Raw genomic sequence first — 15,905 nt, forward strand, 5'->3', positions numbered from 1 at the left:
ATATGGAAATTTGAATTGAAACTGCAAACTAAAAATTAAAATTACATAAAATGATATTTGCAAATATTCAAAATATTCAAAACCTTGAACACTTGGCATTATTTCGAATTTTAAAAAACCGCGTCTCGGAACATATTACCTCATCACTCTTCAGTCCGATAGCACACGCACAGTCGATCACGGACTAAGCCTAGCATGAGCTGTAAGCGCACGACAAATATTTTACATATCCCTATCTTAGGAATGCAACAGAGTTCATATCTATTCAGATAATTATTTATGGGAAAAGTTTCAGGGAAATATATCGAAAAAGTTTGGACGTATTAAAGCTGAAACGCCGTTTCTGATACGAAAGAAATGTACTGCGGGTGCTTAAGGCGAAGTTTTGTAATATCTCGTATTGAATTACAATTACGATATAGTTCGAGTATATTTATATTTTTCTACGCCATTCACCTATCCTTCTTTCGAAAAAAAAAACAAGATTAATTGAGGAGGAAAACCAATTATTTTGAACTCCTTATGAATTTCATGCTTTCCTATTTGTAAATATGTTACTTTCTGACTGCACTAGCTTATAAACCTTTCATTATACTTTCAGCTTCGATATATCTATTCTACCAAATGTTTTATGATAAATGTGTTTTAAAAATGTGCATGACATATATCTCTAATTTTTACATTGCCGTGTAAATATTTTTCACTTTTTTGTATACAGAAAACGTATTATTTTTCTTGATGGAATCCGACAAATCAGCATCTGCATAATAAATAAATATCTGCATAAACAGGACTTATATCAAAAAGTTGTATCTTCTTGTTTTCTAAAGAAAATTAAACAATTATGCAACAGAAAAATTAATTAGGACGGCCTTGAGCAAAGCAATATACACAAGTGTCGATTAACCTAATCAAAAAGAACATTTAAGTATGATTTCATTTTTATAATTGTTATTTAAAAGTTACCAAACATATTCTTAATTATCACAAACTTTTTATTTACCACTACACACAGACTAAATTAAACTTTGTGGTCTGCCATGGATTCTTTACGTAATTTACCCGGGTGCAAGAAGCGCATGCTCCTTAGTTATGCCTGGATTGTTATTAGAACGACGAACTGTCACATCGGCATTTATTTTGGTACTCTCTCTAAAAAGAAACAGCGTAACACCCTGCATATACAATATACCTAGATAAAACGGATACAGTATGAAACAATATACATTTAAACTATAGTAGATAAATAACCTTGAAAATTTATTAAATTACAGTGATGTAATAATGCCGATCATTATGTGCGTTGATATTCACTCACTCCATATTTAGAATTCTCATTTAATAATTCTTGTCGATAATTAATTGATGCAGTGTGTTGATTACAATTTTTATTATTAATGAGTCGGTATGCGTTGTTACCATAATTAAAGTGGTTTCGACTAATTACCGCACAACCGCAATTGCGCAAAAATGCCAGTCGTTTTCCATAGAGAACAATAATACGATCGGATGCTATTCCAATGTCTAAAAATATATTTTTTCCCCATGGGTTACCAGAAACTTTTAAAAATAGAAAATAATTTCATTTTGATCAAAAAGTTCAGAGTAAGTTTCAGTGGAAATACAAATCAAAGATGTTCCTATCATGTTTCTAGACATACCTGTATATCGCAGGCTATAAATGTGTCTCATATTTTAACGTAGCAGTCTCATAAAACGAATATTTTTTATATAAAGTGACTCGAATACATTTTGGAATTTTTGTTTTCTGAGGCTAGTCACGCTATCAGCCATCAAGTGTACCAGATTTGAGTCTACTAGACTACACGAAAATGTTAAACTTTTTAGTTTCCCTTAGATGTATTAACAAATTAAAATTTGAGGCGCTTTGTAACAAACCCTAGCTATTTAATTATTGATGCCTCGTTTACATTCACTGGTATCGATCGCTCATTAACCCCTGTTTATAATAACTAAGTCACTAATCCCCTGATCCTATTTAGAATTTCCAATGTTTCTAATTAGGATATTACGATGGGAACAGCTCAATTGACTCGACGAAGTCGAGATATTTAAATTTAAATATTCCTTTGACAAGAAATACAACACAAAAAAAAAGAAACAAAATACTTGAGCCATTTTTCTATACGCTGTGTCCCAAAAAGGTTTACACCGTTCGACCAGACTCCTGAGATAAAGATACTAAGATTTATACCTTATTATCTATGCGTATACAAAAATCAACAAAGAAATAGTTTTACATTTGAAAATAATTAGATATCCTTTGGAGTCCACATAGGATATTTCCGATTTTTACAGCCTTATTAAAAACGTTTTTCTCGGGACAAACGCGAAACGTACGTGCAGTTCCCGTCGTGATACCCTCCCCTAACCTAAACTGATTGCATTCTAACCTAACGAGCGAAAGTAGTTGCACGTACTTAGTTTGTGGGGCTTCCTTTTCCGCTAGCTTGACGAGGATCTGGGACCGGATAGAGTAGGGGTCACTTACCGGCCGAAGGATGGCACCAACTGCCTGGGATGCTCGAACAGGCGCAGCTCCATGGTGAGTGTTCTTCTCCCGGGCACCGATACGTCTTAGGTTACCTTCGGGAGAAAGTACACAATTGAAAAACTGTTGTCACCGGTGACGGTGAAAAGTTCGGAAAAAATTTTGCTTCCAACAATACAGCCGCATGTCGAAAGACGTTTCTTCCAATTTTTATAGTTTTTTTTGTTTTCGAAATGTTACGTCTAAGAATAGTCTAGCAAAGCAAAACTTTTGGTGTGCGGTCGGCTTTACGAATTAAATTATTTGAGGGTGACCTAGGACGTACAAGCTTTGTCTCGTATATGCATCCTATACTATTGCAAAGTACTTTACCTAACTTAGAGCAGAGCTATGGCTGACTTCCTATAGGGAAAACTAGTTATAGTTGCATCGATCGAATTAGTCACGTGGTCAAGTGAAACCTGCTCTACGTTCACGGGCATGCGTCTCTATTCTACTATTCAGGTGGCGTAAGTGAGACGAATGACAATCACTTGTAACGAGAGAAAAGCGAAAAGTAACAACTGATTCATTTTTGGTTTTGTTTTCTATTTCGATCGTCAAATTTTGGTACTTTTTTCCAAATATAGATGTATAAAGGAGTTGGGTTATAACGACATTCAAGGGAAAATGAAAATTCGTCGCAGTAAGCGAATGATCTAATAAGTAAAATTAAAAGTATACAGGGTGTAAGAAGTTTGACTGTAATTACTTCAGCACAAGATAGAGTAATCATAAATGAACAAAAAAGTTGTCTATTACAGGGGCGTAAAATTAACAGTTTTCAAAATACAGCGAGTACCTACTAATATTGGGGAGCTTCATCACAACTTGACAACATCGCTTAACCTAACGCTACACAGCTGGTGCATACCACGTGTGCACGCGGCAGACTTGTCCTATGGAAAAAATGGAAACAAACTACAACATATGCTCAAAATGTTCACCACGATTTTCGATACACGCACGACACCTTCGAATCCAATTTTCGCGCATTCACTGGAAAACACCTCAAAAAAAAAGGAAATACTAAGTGGTACGTAAAAACACTCAAGACACGGTCCAATTCCAGATAGCAACTGAATTGCATATTGCTGGACAGGTTAATACCTCGTGTTAACCGCCGCGCCGTTGTCGCATTGCTCGATATGAATTTTATGGAATTTTAAATTTATTACAGCGCTAATTATTTTTTAGAATTAAGCATAGAGAAGTTCAAAAAAGTGATAAACATTATATTTTATGCTCTTATATGCACGCAGATATGCCAATATTCCTTAATTATTTGAACTTTTGTACATCGAATTCGATTTTGATAATTTTTTTCTCGGAAATGGTTGAGTTTAGGACCCATATCATATAAAATTTTTTTTATTTATTTTACAGTATTCTATCGTCTGTAAATTAAGGCAGTCAAACTTCTAACACCCTGTATACCTATGTACATAGATATTCACATAAAATCTCCTTTATTTCTTTTACTTTCAGACTTAAAGAGAAATGGTAAGACCAAAGATAGAAAATTTTCTCGTGCTTTTCAAAGGACATATCCGTATAATTTATAATAATTCTCAAAAAGTTGAATTAATGATATTTTATACAATTTAAGATTTGAGCATGCTGGTTTTCACATGGATTCACAAATTGATAAAAATCACAACATTAAATCCGCTTTTCGTTAAAGTTCCTTTGTTTTTCAATGATAAATTTTAGATGTATACAAATGAAACCGTGAAAATAGCGATTTCTGTAAAACAGTAAGCAAAAAATTAACATTAACCGCATTTATATTAAAGGTAAGGACCACTACAAAAGCTATTACAACATTACTTGATTTGTTATGTCTTCATCTTGCGATTTATGATTTCAAACATACAAAAATGTCTTTCTTTATTGAATTTTTGGCCTTTTAGTATTCAATCAACATGGGCGACGAGGCCAAGGACAACCACGACCAGCAGATCGAGAGGGCCGAAATCGCCAACCTGGTGCGGTCCAGGATGGAGAGCCTCAACCTACCCACCATCGACTACAACGACGTCAGCGAGAAACGCAACAGCCTGTCCTACGTCATCATCAATCCCAGTTGCGATCTCAAATTGGAAGAGGGCGACATCATGTGAGTAAACTCCGACTGATGAAACGTTTGCTTCTTCAATTTCATTTGTATTTCACAGCTACCTTGTTCGTCCGAGTCCGTTCTCAGCACAAAAGACCTTCGAACGACACAACAGCCGACGCAAGTCAAATATCAGTTTCTGCTCTCAGACGCTGATCCAACAGATGGCGTCCAGTTCCCAAGCGGCGAGCCGCAGGGGTTCGGGTCTGGGCCTGTCGGGGTACCAGTCGCCGCGACCGCCGCCTCTAGCCACAACCAAGTCCAATTCCCTCTCCTTACCGGACAGCCCGACGGTGGCGGGCTATCAGAGGGGCAGATCCAACTCCTTGCGCGTCATAGACGACATCCTTCTGCGCAGATCGAACTCGCTGAGGCAAGGACTCACCAACATCGGCAGCGCCAGGAGGAAGAGCAGTCTCGAGGACATAGGACTGTCTCACTTCTCCACGAACTACAACAACCCCATAAAGATCGCGCTGAACGGAAGCATAGGCTTGGAAGTGACTCCCCCGGAGGAGAACAGCCCGCCGGTGATCTCGAGCAATACCGCGCCAGTGGTGAACCCCTCACTGCACCTGACGGGCAGCACTTTGAGTCTGGCGCAGAGCGGTCTGCCTAGCTCCAGCAGTTCCCTGCCTCAGCCGCTCAACCTTGGACTCAGCGTGCCGTACGGGGAGGGCGGGCCGGCCTCTCAGCAGACGGCGTTGCCTCCGACGGGTGCGCCGACGGACCCCCAGCAGCTCCAGGGGACGATCGTATGATACAACCTAATGTGGGGGAGGAGAACGGGCAGCTTGAGGAACAAGTGGCTCTGAACATCCTCGCTTCCACAGTAGTCGCTCTGCGGTAGCAAGTAGTTTCGTCGGATACTGTTCGTTGGAGATGTGGGGCGGTTTTTCGATGATTTCGCTGTATTTTGGTATCGTGGGGTTCATACTAAATATAAACTAGATCACGCTCATACCGTTTTGGGGTCGCTGAATCCGTTTGACGAAATTAGCTCGGGTTCAAGGTTATTTCAAGGTTAACTATTCTTTTATGGTAAAATTTTTGACCCTGGAATCTAAAAGAACGAGAAATTCTACGTTCGATTCAGTGGTTGATTTATTTTTTCAAGGTTCAAGGTTATTTGAAGGTTAACTCTTCAAAGGTTTCACTGTGAAACCAATTATGCCAAGGCTAGTAAGAAGTCTATCGTCGCCATCGATTTGATGGATAAAAATCATCATCCCACTGTGTTAGAGATGATTCTAGTAGTTTTTATCAAAATGACCTTCAAGATCAAATCAGGTTACCATTTGGTGGGCCTATCTCGCTCTCCTGAATAAGATACCAACCTGAGAATTTCGAGAGAAATTTTACGTTCAGAAGCGTGACTGACTAATTTTTAAGAAGGTCGTGTTCAAGGTTATTCGAAAGTCAATTCTTGTTTTTTTTTATGATAATACAATTTCTGACCCCGAATTCTGAAAGAGCAAGAAATTTTACAGTCAAGGACGTAGTCGAGTTATTTTTTTCATTTTCAAGATCATTTGAAGGTCGGATCATCCTTTCGAACTTCTCAGGTTGGTATCTCGTCGGAATAGCGAAATATCGGGAAAGTGACCTGTACAAAAGTTGTTTGGGTCATTTTGGACCACCATCTGGTGACCTTGGATTTGACATCGGCATGCCGATTTCGAAATGTATGGTATATAATCTGTACCAAAGTATTATGTATTCTCAAAACTTTATCAACAGCAAATTTCCAAGAAAAATATTTATGATGTGACTGAAGAAAGATAACAGGTACTGCAAATGTCAATGAAATACTTTTGTCATAAAATAAATAAACAGAGGAATCCAAAAAAAATAAATGACAAACATTTATTCACCAATTTGCTTTAAACCTTGAACAACAAAAGAAGAAGTTTCCGTAATGAAAACTAAAGTAGAACTGCTGATTATATAAAACCAATATACAGCGCGGTCTCGAATAAAGTCCCACATCGAACATATCGATAGTATCTGGTTTCGTATAGCGCAGAGCTAGTTCTTACCATTATTGGCCTTATGAACTTTCTATCAGAACCTTAGACTGATAAATTTAATCTCTTGCCGGGCGCGTATCGACCGGTCTAGCCAAATTTTCCGTAATGCGTAGTCGGCCCCCCCCCTTTTTACCATGCCACCCACCCGTAATAGAATTTGAGAACACATCCATGAATTTTCCCAAAACGTCAGTTAATTTGCAGACGAATGTTAGAAACAAAAACCTTAATGAAGTTTGTGAACAACAGATGACGTGTTATATTTATGGAGCTGAATAGTAGATGGCGCAATATGTACTACTATCACTGATTTACTGTCAAGTAAAAAATCCCTAAATCTTAGCGTCATTAATTTTATTGATTGACATAATACGATTGCAGATTAGTTGAATAAAATGTCGTGAAAAATTGCACCAATTGGAACAAAAATTGTGCATGTGTTTTCAAAGACCCCCCCAAATTGAAACCGCTTAGCTCAATAGAGGAACCCATCCGTAAATTGGTTTGTAAATAATGGTATCAACCGTTTCTTCCACGGTCCTTAGTGTAGCTTATCAGTAAAATTCGTTCAGGTATGTTGAATGCGGGATCAAATATTGTAGTTAGTTTTAACTGTGGTTCTCTCGATCTTTAGCTATTGTAAATAAAATATCTGAAATAAATAATGTACGGAGTACAGCGCACGGCGTATATTAAATGACCCGCTCAAATTTGTATGCGTTGCTGGTTGCGTTCTTAGCCCAAGATAATATGAAATAAGGTAGATTCAAATTTGTTTAACAAAACATCGGTATTTTGGCAATAAGTACACAATAAAATAGCATAACATTTTAAACTGAGTAAACAGTTAGAATCATTCGTCAGCAGAACCACCAGACATATACTGGTTTCGATCAGCTCTCATCAGTATACCATAGATGTATCTTAACTCCGGACACGCAGTGAATATTGGTGAGATGTAACAGATAGCATTATTATTACATCACACCAAAAGCTTACTGATAAGAACCAACAGGTTCAAAACCGGTACATGTCTGGTGGTTTTACTGACGAACGATCCCAGCTGTTTTTTAGATAAAATGTGAGTATAATTCAATGCTGGTTGAAGCATTAGTCCTCAGAGTAATTGTTCCCCCGAAGTACCTGTGAAATAGCAGGTCACTCTCTGTCAATTTGAAGAGGTATTGAGTAACATTGACCATTCATAGATGTAGATAATAATGAATAACACCTTACGCCTTGGAAAATATAATAAGAAGTTACTGTGAGGTAATTTAAAATATGCCACGCTGTACGCAGGCGCACTTTCTCTGTGCCGTATTTTTCCACTTTTGGCAGCACAGTCTTTTTTTGTACGATACTCATAAGTAAACTCAAAAGCGAAACAAACTAACACGCATTCCAGTCGCACCAAAAAATTTAGTTGTTACGAGGATCGGAGTCCTTTTTTTTTGGTTTTCCATTTTTGAGACGTGCCGGGATCAGAACGCTGACGTCATTGCTACTGGAGCTTTAAGAGAATTTCTTCTTCACCGATTAAAAGAATACTCGACGAAAACTTAGGTTTGCTTTAGTAGATTGTAGTGTAAACCGTCCAGTTGCTAGTTTGTGTACATATCGAAGTCACTCATACTCGATGTGTGATGTCTAGCCTAGCGCTACGAGCTGTAACTCTTACATTAGATAAAGACTGCGGTGTGGTCCAATATTTCGCGATGTAGGGACACTTATTAAACATATCTAAAATAAGTGGAGCATATATTTTTCTAGGGTGAAGTCGAGGAGGATTTCGAATACACTTTAAGACCAAGATGCTTTGGTACTATTGCTTTATTTGAGGATATTATACAAAAAAAAATAACGTACATATATCCGAAATACTTTTTATAATAAATATTCTACTGGTATGTTGTACATATATTGTTTCATAGTTTCAGAGTTTTGCTTATATATAGATATGAGATGTTATTTACAAGATATTGTTAGAACAATTACCCTCTAGGTTAATAACGTATTTAAAATTGTACGACTTAGACTTTTTCAGTAATATACTGTACATTTGCACGAACCAGTCATCATTTATCTTTACAGAGTGGAGGATCTTCATAAATACGCTTACATTTATTGTAAAGTTATGTCAATAGCACATTATATACAGTGTATTTTCAACAGACGGTGTTTTATTCCTTACCCTCCCCCCCCAGTTTTTAAAAAGTACATACAGTTTAGTTTTGATCGAAACTAGCCAAAAAATGATATGCGGGTAACGAGGGTCGATGTTCAATCGCACCTTTTGATGGCTCCGCCAGATTCTCCTCTTTGAATTTCAGGTGTTTTTGGACTGGAGACATTTTTGTTCTTCCTAGGCCGATTTTAATACTTCATCGGAGGTGACTTGCCTTTTGGTTTCAGCTACCTAGCACCAATGTGTTTGGTGGTCACTGAGCGGTTTCTATGAATTTCTGCTAAATTTTCCAAAAAATTATTTGATTTTCTTGATTTTCAACTCTGTTTTGACTCGGTGTTTCCGAAGGAGTTTCGGATTCCGTTGACATCGCCGGCGGTAGAATTCGAAAGAACAGTGAAAATTTTTATTCTTCTTGACCAGCGGTGTATAGCTTGGGAAGATGAATTAAAATTTATGACATTTGGGAGCTTCTTTCACAATATAAACAACAATCTACAGGGTGTCTGGAAGCTTATGGGCCATGCCTCAAAGGTAGTTTCCTTGGGTGAAAAGAAATCAATACAACCGGTACAGTTTTGTTTTTTTCATATGCTTCGGTTTTAAACATTTTAGGAAACCTTTAAACACTCTTTTATTTTTGTCGTACCTCTTTTGTAGAGACTTCGATAAATCAATGTTTCTTGAAACGTCACTTTATTTGCTAAAAAAATGTATACTTATTGCATGTCTTTAAAGTTCCAGGAGAAAATGGATTCAGTTTTCTTACTGCAGTCATTATTATAGTCTGTGTTTTTATAGTTTAAAGCTACTTTTTGTAACACTAATGAACTGACCGTATAAAATGACTTTTACACTTTCTATTTATATGGTTTTGCAGTTTTAGAGGCGCTTTATTGCAGTTTTAAATACAGCTGCCACCTATTGAGTAATAGATGAATCAACTCTATTTTAAACCTTCAAGATATATTATTACGACAGCTTTCTAACAAACCGGAACCATTAGTGTGACTACCAAACGATAAGGATCTCTATCAGTCGCATTAAAAGGAAATTATTTTAAATTTCAGAAAGTTTACGCAATATTGCCTATTTTCCTTCATATAAATGTGTATTATACATTCATTGCTTTCTTGAAAACTGTGAAATCTATATCTATAGCGCAGTTGATATATAAGTAAATATTTATTTACTATGGATATTTGTTTTTAATTAACTAATGAACTACAAATTAGTAATTTCAATGCTTGCAATATGGCAACTATGTAGCAGGCAGGTTATGAGTAAGCAAATCATGTGTTTTGTGTTTTGACTTTGATTGCTTGTTTATCAATTCAGTGTTCAGCTGATATTTGTGTTATCGGTGGCAAATATAAAATAATCAGCTTTTTGTGATTCTTCATTTGGTGTTGTTAGCTTTTAAAAAGCAGTGTTCGAAAACAAATCAATTGCGTAAGTTTGTGCATCATATTTTTCTTTGTTATATACTTAGTGCAGTTCCTTTTCATTTCATACACTTAGATCTGTTGGTATTATTTAAATTATTATCAATTACTTTCACCAGAATCTCTAAAAATGTTCTTATCCATATCTACATTTTCAATTTTTCTTTTTGAAAGTAATAAAACGAACGATCATATCAATAAATATGAACACTTTTTTCAATCCTCATATTCTTAGATATTAGTTTAAATTTCCAATACTGCGAACAATATACCGAAAATTCTCAATTTCTAGGTTGTGACCATGGCGCCCCTGTTATTTTTAGCAACATTTACAATAGCAATTTCCTTAAGCTTTTCAATTGATCCTGAACCGCGTTTCCATCCTCTCTCAGACGAATTCATCGAGTCCATAAACAGGAAACAATCCACATGGAGGGCAGGCAGGAACTTCAGGGAGGACCTGGACATGTCTTATATCAGAAAACTTATGGGGGTGCTGCCCGATCATAAGAATTACTTGCCCCCTATGAAAGAAGAGAGCATCGAAGCCACCTATATACCTCAACAGTTCGACGCTAGGGAAGAGTGGTCTCATTGTCCCACTATAAGGGAGATAAGGGATCAAGGGTCGTGCGGATCGTGCTGGGTGAGTGACTTTGTTGATAAAAACGCTGTTTATTTTGTTATTCTTAAAGCGTCATTAGAGTATTGTGAAAATAAAATATTGTTATGATGTACAGAGCAAAATTAGCATTTCTACATTCTTTAAAATTTTAACAACAAAAGCAGTATAAAAATAATTTGGCAACCATGTTATTTATGTATGTAATTGTAAATAATGCGTAGCAATCAAAAATTTTATCAAATTGCAGTATTGAAGTTTGTTAAAAACTAATTCGATACACCTTAAACATTAATAAAATAAATTATTTCACGATTAGTCACGAATTTAAACGTTTTTATATAATCGAAATGAATCACGCTTTCTGTGAATTACTCACTGAAAAAACTGTGGTTACCTCAAAATTTTTAAAATACAAGGTTGTCCAGATTTAAACAAATTTGTTACGGCTCCTCAGATGTCCCTGAAAATTTTTAACATCAATAATAAAACTTGGATTAAGAATATATCTAATTAGAGGTCAGCATCACAATTTCAACCAACGCCATTAAGTATTTTACTGTTTTTAATTTTAAGGAAAAAAAACATTTTTTGTATTTTTATTTTGCGATCCGGAACAAATCGAATTTCATATCTCCGCCACTGGTTAATATATTTATAAGTCAAGTATTCTCCCTTTACTCTAAGTAGATAAATTAGTGGCCTAAGTTTCTCAAACTAAGTTAAGCATCAAATATATTCCCGAAAAAGTTATATTTCTTTCTAATTCCAACACCTCGTGTCTCGAAAACAAAGTGTTTTGTGACCCAAGTTCATATGAATCTTTACTAAAAATATTTTTTTTATCACCTGGGGAAATTTTCCGATTAAAACGTGGGGAACACCCTGTATATTTACTTATATGTATTTGGAGTGATGGAAATCATTTCTAATAAATAATATACCTATACATTTTTAAGCATTAGAAATTCCGTAGTATTTTATATCAGTGGGATTCACTAAAAACTTTGAGGGAATCACATGATTTTCATGACGATATGAAATGATAAGTACTGGACAATGCATACATTTTTAAATAAAACTGTTCAAGGTTACTTCGTATCTTTACACTTCTACTTTATTTTTTATATCCAATTTTGTATAGTTGTTACGATGTTAATTGTAACCTGTAAATCGTAAAGCACAGGACCGTATGCACTTCTGAAATTTGTTCCTATGCTTTGACCATGATGTGTCTCGTAATTTATACTCGAATAGCAATTCGGCGAGTCCGGTAGTCCGCCTGATGTCGAATCGACGGCGGCGCGCTGGTCATCAATGCAAATCTGTATTGGTCCACTAGGTCGTAAATAATTCTTTTGTATGGTACACGGGTTCACTTAGCTTTGCCGCTTGGCCAGTGCAGTGTAGAGCATTGCTTGGCGGGGTATGTTAAAATCCCCAAATAGTGGAACCGGTTTTTGTCGAAAGCATCGAAAGAAACTGAGAGTTTAAAAACAAAGATTTACTCGTACACGTACAAAGTCAATGTATTATATTAAATATATGAATGTTTGAAAATTGAAAATAGTGAACAATGTGATAAAAAAGTTAGAAAACGGATTAACGAATTAATTAAGATATCAAAAACGACAATTTATCGCGTAATTAAAGAATGATCGATCACAGTACAAACAGGAAACGTAAAAATACAAAATTAAAGAAAATTGACGATTAACCAGATGTACTGCAACGCACAATTTATGATATGTATAAAGAAAATAAAGTTCCTATTTAAACATGATTCGAGATAAATTAAGCGATTATTTTGATTATATTTATAAATCTTTAGATATTTTGCGACATGCTTTATTACAATGCGATTTTAAACATAAAAAACTTGACAATCGTATGGTAATTATATGGTAATATAGCTTGGAATATAGTATATCTAGACGAGACAGGGCCAAATTTTTCTGGACGTCTATGGATTCCGTAGAATTTATGAGTTAAATGTTTTTATGCGGTTCCAATTGAGATCGTAACAACTGTATAACATCTATTTTATTTTTAATGTTTTTAAACTTAATTTCATAATTTCTGCCCAATTTCAAGATAAATTATTATCATAAAATATGATTTTTAGCAATTGTGCATTGTACTGCGTGATCTGTGTTTACAATAAAACTTAATCGAATAGGGATCATATGTATGTTTTTTCTTACGCGACGATACAACTTTCACCGGGTGACTATCACCACTGAAGTGACGTCACGTACGCAGCGACATAATCTTATAATCCAAGTGATCAAGCTCCGTTAAAGAGACTTATCCAATTTCAGGCCTTTGGTGCAGTCGAATCCATGTCTGACAGGGTCTGTATCCATTCCAACGCCACCGTCAACGTCAGACTGTCTTCCGACGACCTGGTGTCTTGTTGCTGGACCTGCGGCATGGGCTGTAACGGAGGTTTTCCTGGTGCGGCCTGGCACTACTGGGTCAGAAAGGGAATCGTTTCTGGAGGTACATATGGATCCCACCAGGTACCGTTACAAGATTTCCCGTTTTGATTAAATTAATTTTCAAATTTCCATGTTTTTTTAGGGATGCAGGCCTTATGAAATTCCTCCGTGTGAACACCACGTCAACGGAACAAGGCCTTCTTGTAACGGAGATGAAGGGAAGACTCCTAAGTGTATTAAGCAGTGTGAAAGCGGGTATAACGTTCCCTACGCCAAAGACAAGAACTTTGGTCAGAAGGCGTACTCGATATCCAGTAAAGTGACCGAGATCCAGACGGAAATCCAGAACAATGGTCCGGTAGAGGCGGCTTTCACCGTTTACGAGGATTTGCTACATTACAAGAGTGGTATGTACCCCGCATTCAGTATAATTGGTTCCGGTATAGTTTTAACAGCTGTACAGTTTACTGTGTAGAACATATAGGTAATATATTTTTTTAATTTGTATCAAATGTATACCAAATATGTCAGATGTTGGTTTTTGACCTATTTATCAATTCATTTCATCTGGAATATTTCTGCTTTTTAAAATATCTACCATTTCACTAATCGCATAAACTGCGAATTGAATGAACCATGTAAATATTATTTAAACTTCAAAGAAAAACGCCGTCCGTGAAAATAACAAATCGACACATACGGCATACTGCAGAAATGTACACAGTGACTTTGATTTTTAGGCGTTTACAAACACGTGACAGGAAAGGAACTAGGGGGACACGCTATCCGTATCCTAGGTTGGGGTGTGGAGGACAATACCCCATACTGGCTCATCGCCAACTCCTGGAACTCCGATTGGGGCGATAACGGCACGTTTAAGATTCTAAGAGGCCAAGATCACCTTGGAATCGAAAGTTCCATAGTGGCTGGTTTGCCCAAAATTTAAAATTCAAAAGATGTTTGATATTACGCTTTTACTACACATATAATTTTATAAATTTCCTAGGGATTATGGCCCCATAGTTGTGATCAATTGTTTTACGCCAAATATAATAAGTGATAAAGTGATAATACCTTTTGTTTATGTTTAGATTAGTTTCCTATCACAAATAATTTGAATAAATGTTTTATACAAGAAATTTGCTTTTTATTACAATACATATGAATTTAGTGATGTCGATAAACATTCAGTTTTGAATTAATAACAGATTTCTGCACTATACATTCAAAAATCTCTTTGGTTCTAATATTTATAAATTAGAAACAGTAAATTTTAAAACAACGCACAATAAATCAAATTTTGTGATATAAAGGCACTAAAGACTTTCTTAAAACAAATTTTTATCTAATCTGTTGCAAAACTAATATATTGGGCTGAAATTTGGTACACGTAAATTAGTGCTGTTAGTTTTTCATTTTCTGCTAGAGGACGCTAGTCGCGATTTCTCACTTTTATTTTATGACAATTGTTTTGAGGTTAGACTTCTCTTATCTATGGGTTTAGATTTACAATGTGTCATATGATTTAAAATTTTATTTTCCGTAAAAATTGACACGCACCATTTTGGAAGCTTCCGGGAGTGTGTAGGCCTGAGAGGATCTATGGTTTTGGAAGCTTCTAGGTGGGGACGTTCATTGCAATATTAAACAAGGTCTGGGTGGTTGGGGCTCTAGAATTAAGGTCTAGGCCGGAAGCTGTGCTCCCAAATTTTTTTGAAATTGTTAACACTGTTTTGAAATAGTACGGACATGATTCTAACAGGGCTTTAAATTTTGAGTTATCCTAGAAGTACTGGTCAGGTTCGGATTCTGGTTAGTGCACTGCAAGTCACTAGGGTCGATGTTTGATCACCTTCCTTCGTAGATCCAGCGAAGCCTGTCGGGGGTTTGTACAACTGGCCTCTCTGGAGCATTTGGAAGCTTCTTTGAGCACTTTGGTGGAAATTTTCAGTCAATGGTATAGTTTTTTCGGAGTCAGTTGAACATGTAAAAAAACGCCTAACTATAAAATTTAATAATAATTTAATAATATAATGTACAGAAAATTTCTATTATATGTTCATTTGGCCAACAACATATTTTAACTACTTATGTTCTCAAACAATTTTATTATATTGATTGTAATTTTCGTTTTGTTCCGTTTCAAAAGGCCTCCAAAATGCCATGTTGTAATAATATTATTTCTCCCTTTCGCAATTGTAATATCAATGATTAATAGAAGGTACCTATAATAAATTAAAATTACCTGAATCCTACCAAATTCCGCATTGCTGCACTGCACTGCTGGGCAATTTGTCGACCACTTGTCAACGGCTGAGATTTATTGCCTAGTGGCCCAATGCAACTGTATTTGTATTTCGTTTGCCCGCGCTCGCAGTCTTCAACTGGTTTTAAAGCAAAAATTCAGAAACAAATTGAAATAAAATTTAAATCATTGTTTTCTAGATATTTTCTTAGGAAAATACCTCTTTACTCTTCTGCCACTTTAATACACAGGCATCTTTAAATTTAA

The 15,905-nt window shown here is 36.0% G+C and overlaps 2 protein-coding genes across 2 annotated transcripts in view; both read left to right on the plus strand.

The window, feature by feature from the left end:
* The window catches only part of LOC108908269 (potassium channel subfamily T member 2), a 177,548-nt gene extending 168,679 nt beyond the window's left edge, over window positions 1-8,869 (plus strand). Inside the window, exons 22-24 of the mRNA XM_023454165.1 lie at window positions 2,471-2,566; window positions 4,465-4,670; window positions 4,729-8,869. Of these exons, the coding sequence (XP_023309933.1) occupies window positions 2,471-2,566; window positions 4,465-4,670; window positions 4,729-5,431 (1,005 nt within the window). The 3' untranslated portion in view covers window positions 5,432-8,869. The remainder of the gene's footprint in view (window positions 1-2,470; window positions 2,567-4,464; window positions 4,671-4,728) is intronic.
* A 1,322-nt stretch (window positions 8,870-10,191) lies between these two features.
* LOC108908268 (cathepsin B) lies at window positions 10,192-14,532 on the plus strand. Its single transcript, XM_018712246.2, has 5 exons — window positions 10,192-10,337; window positions 10,623-10,976; window positions 13,274-13,474; window positions 13,536-13,800; window positions 14,134-14,532. Exons 2-5 carry the CDS (start codon window positions 10,632-10,634, stop codon window positions 14,337-14,339), a joined length of 1,017 nt encoding a protein of 338 aa, XP_018567762.1. The 5' UTR covers window positions 10,192-10,337; window positions 10,623-10,631; the 3' UTR covers window positions 14,340-14,532.
* The last annotated feature ends 1,373 nt before the right edge of the window (window positions 14,533-15,905 follow it).

The sequence above is a fragment of the Anoplophora glabripennis genome, unplaced genomic scaffold, assembly GCF_000390285.2.
Source record: "Anoplophora glabripennis isolate ALB-LARVAE unplaced genomic scaffold, Agla_2.0 scaffold18, whole genome shotgun sequence".
Classification (NCBI taxonomy): domain Eukaryota; kingdom Metazoa; phylum Arthropoda; class Insecta; order Coleoptera; family Cerambycidae; genus Anoplophora; species Anoplophora glabripennis.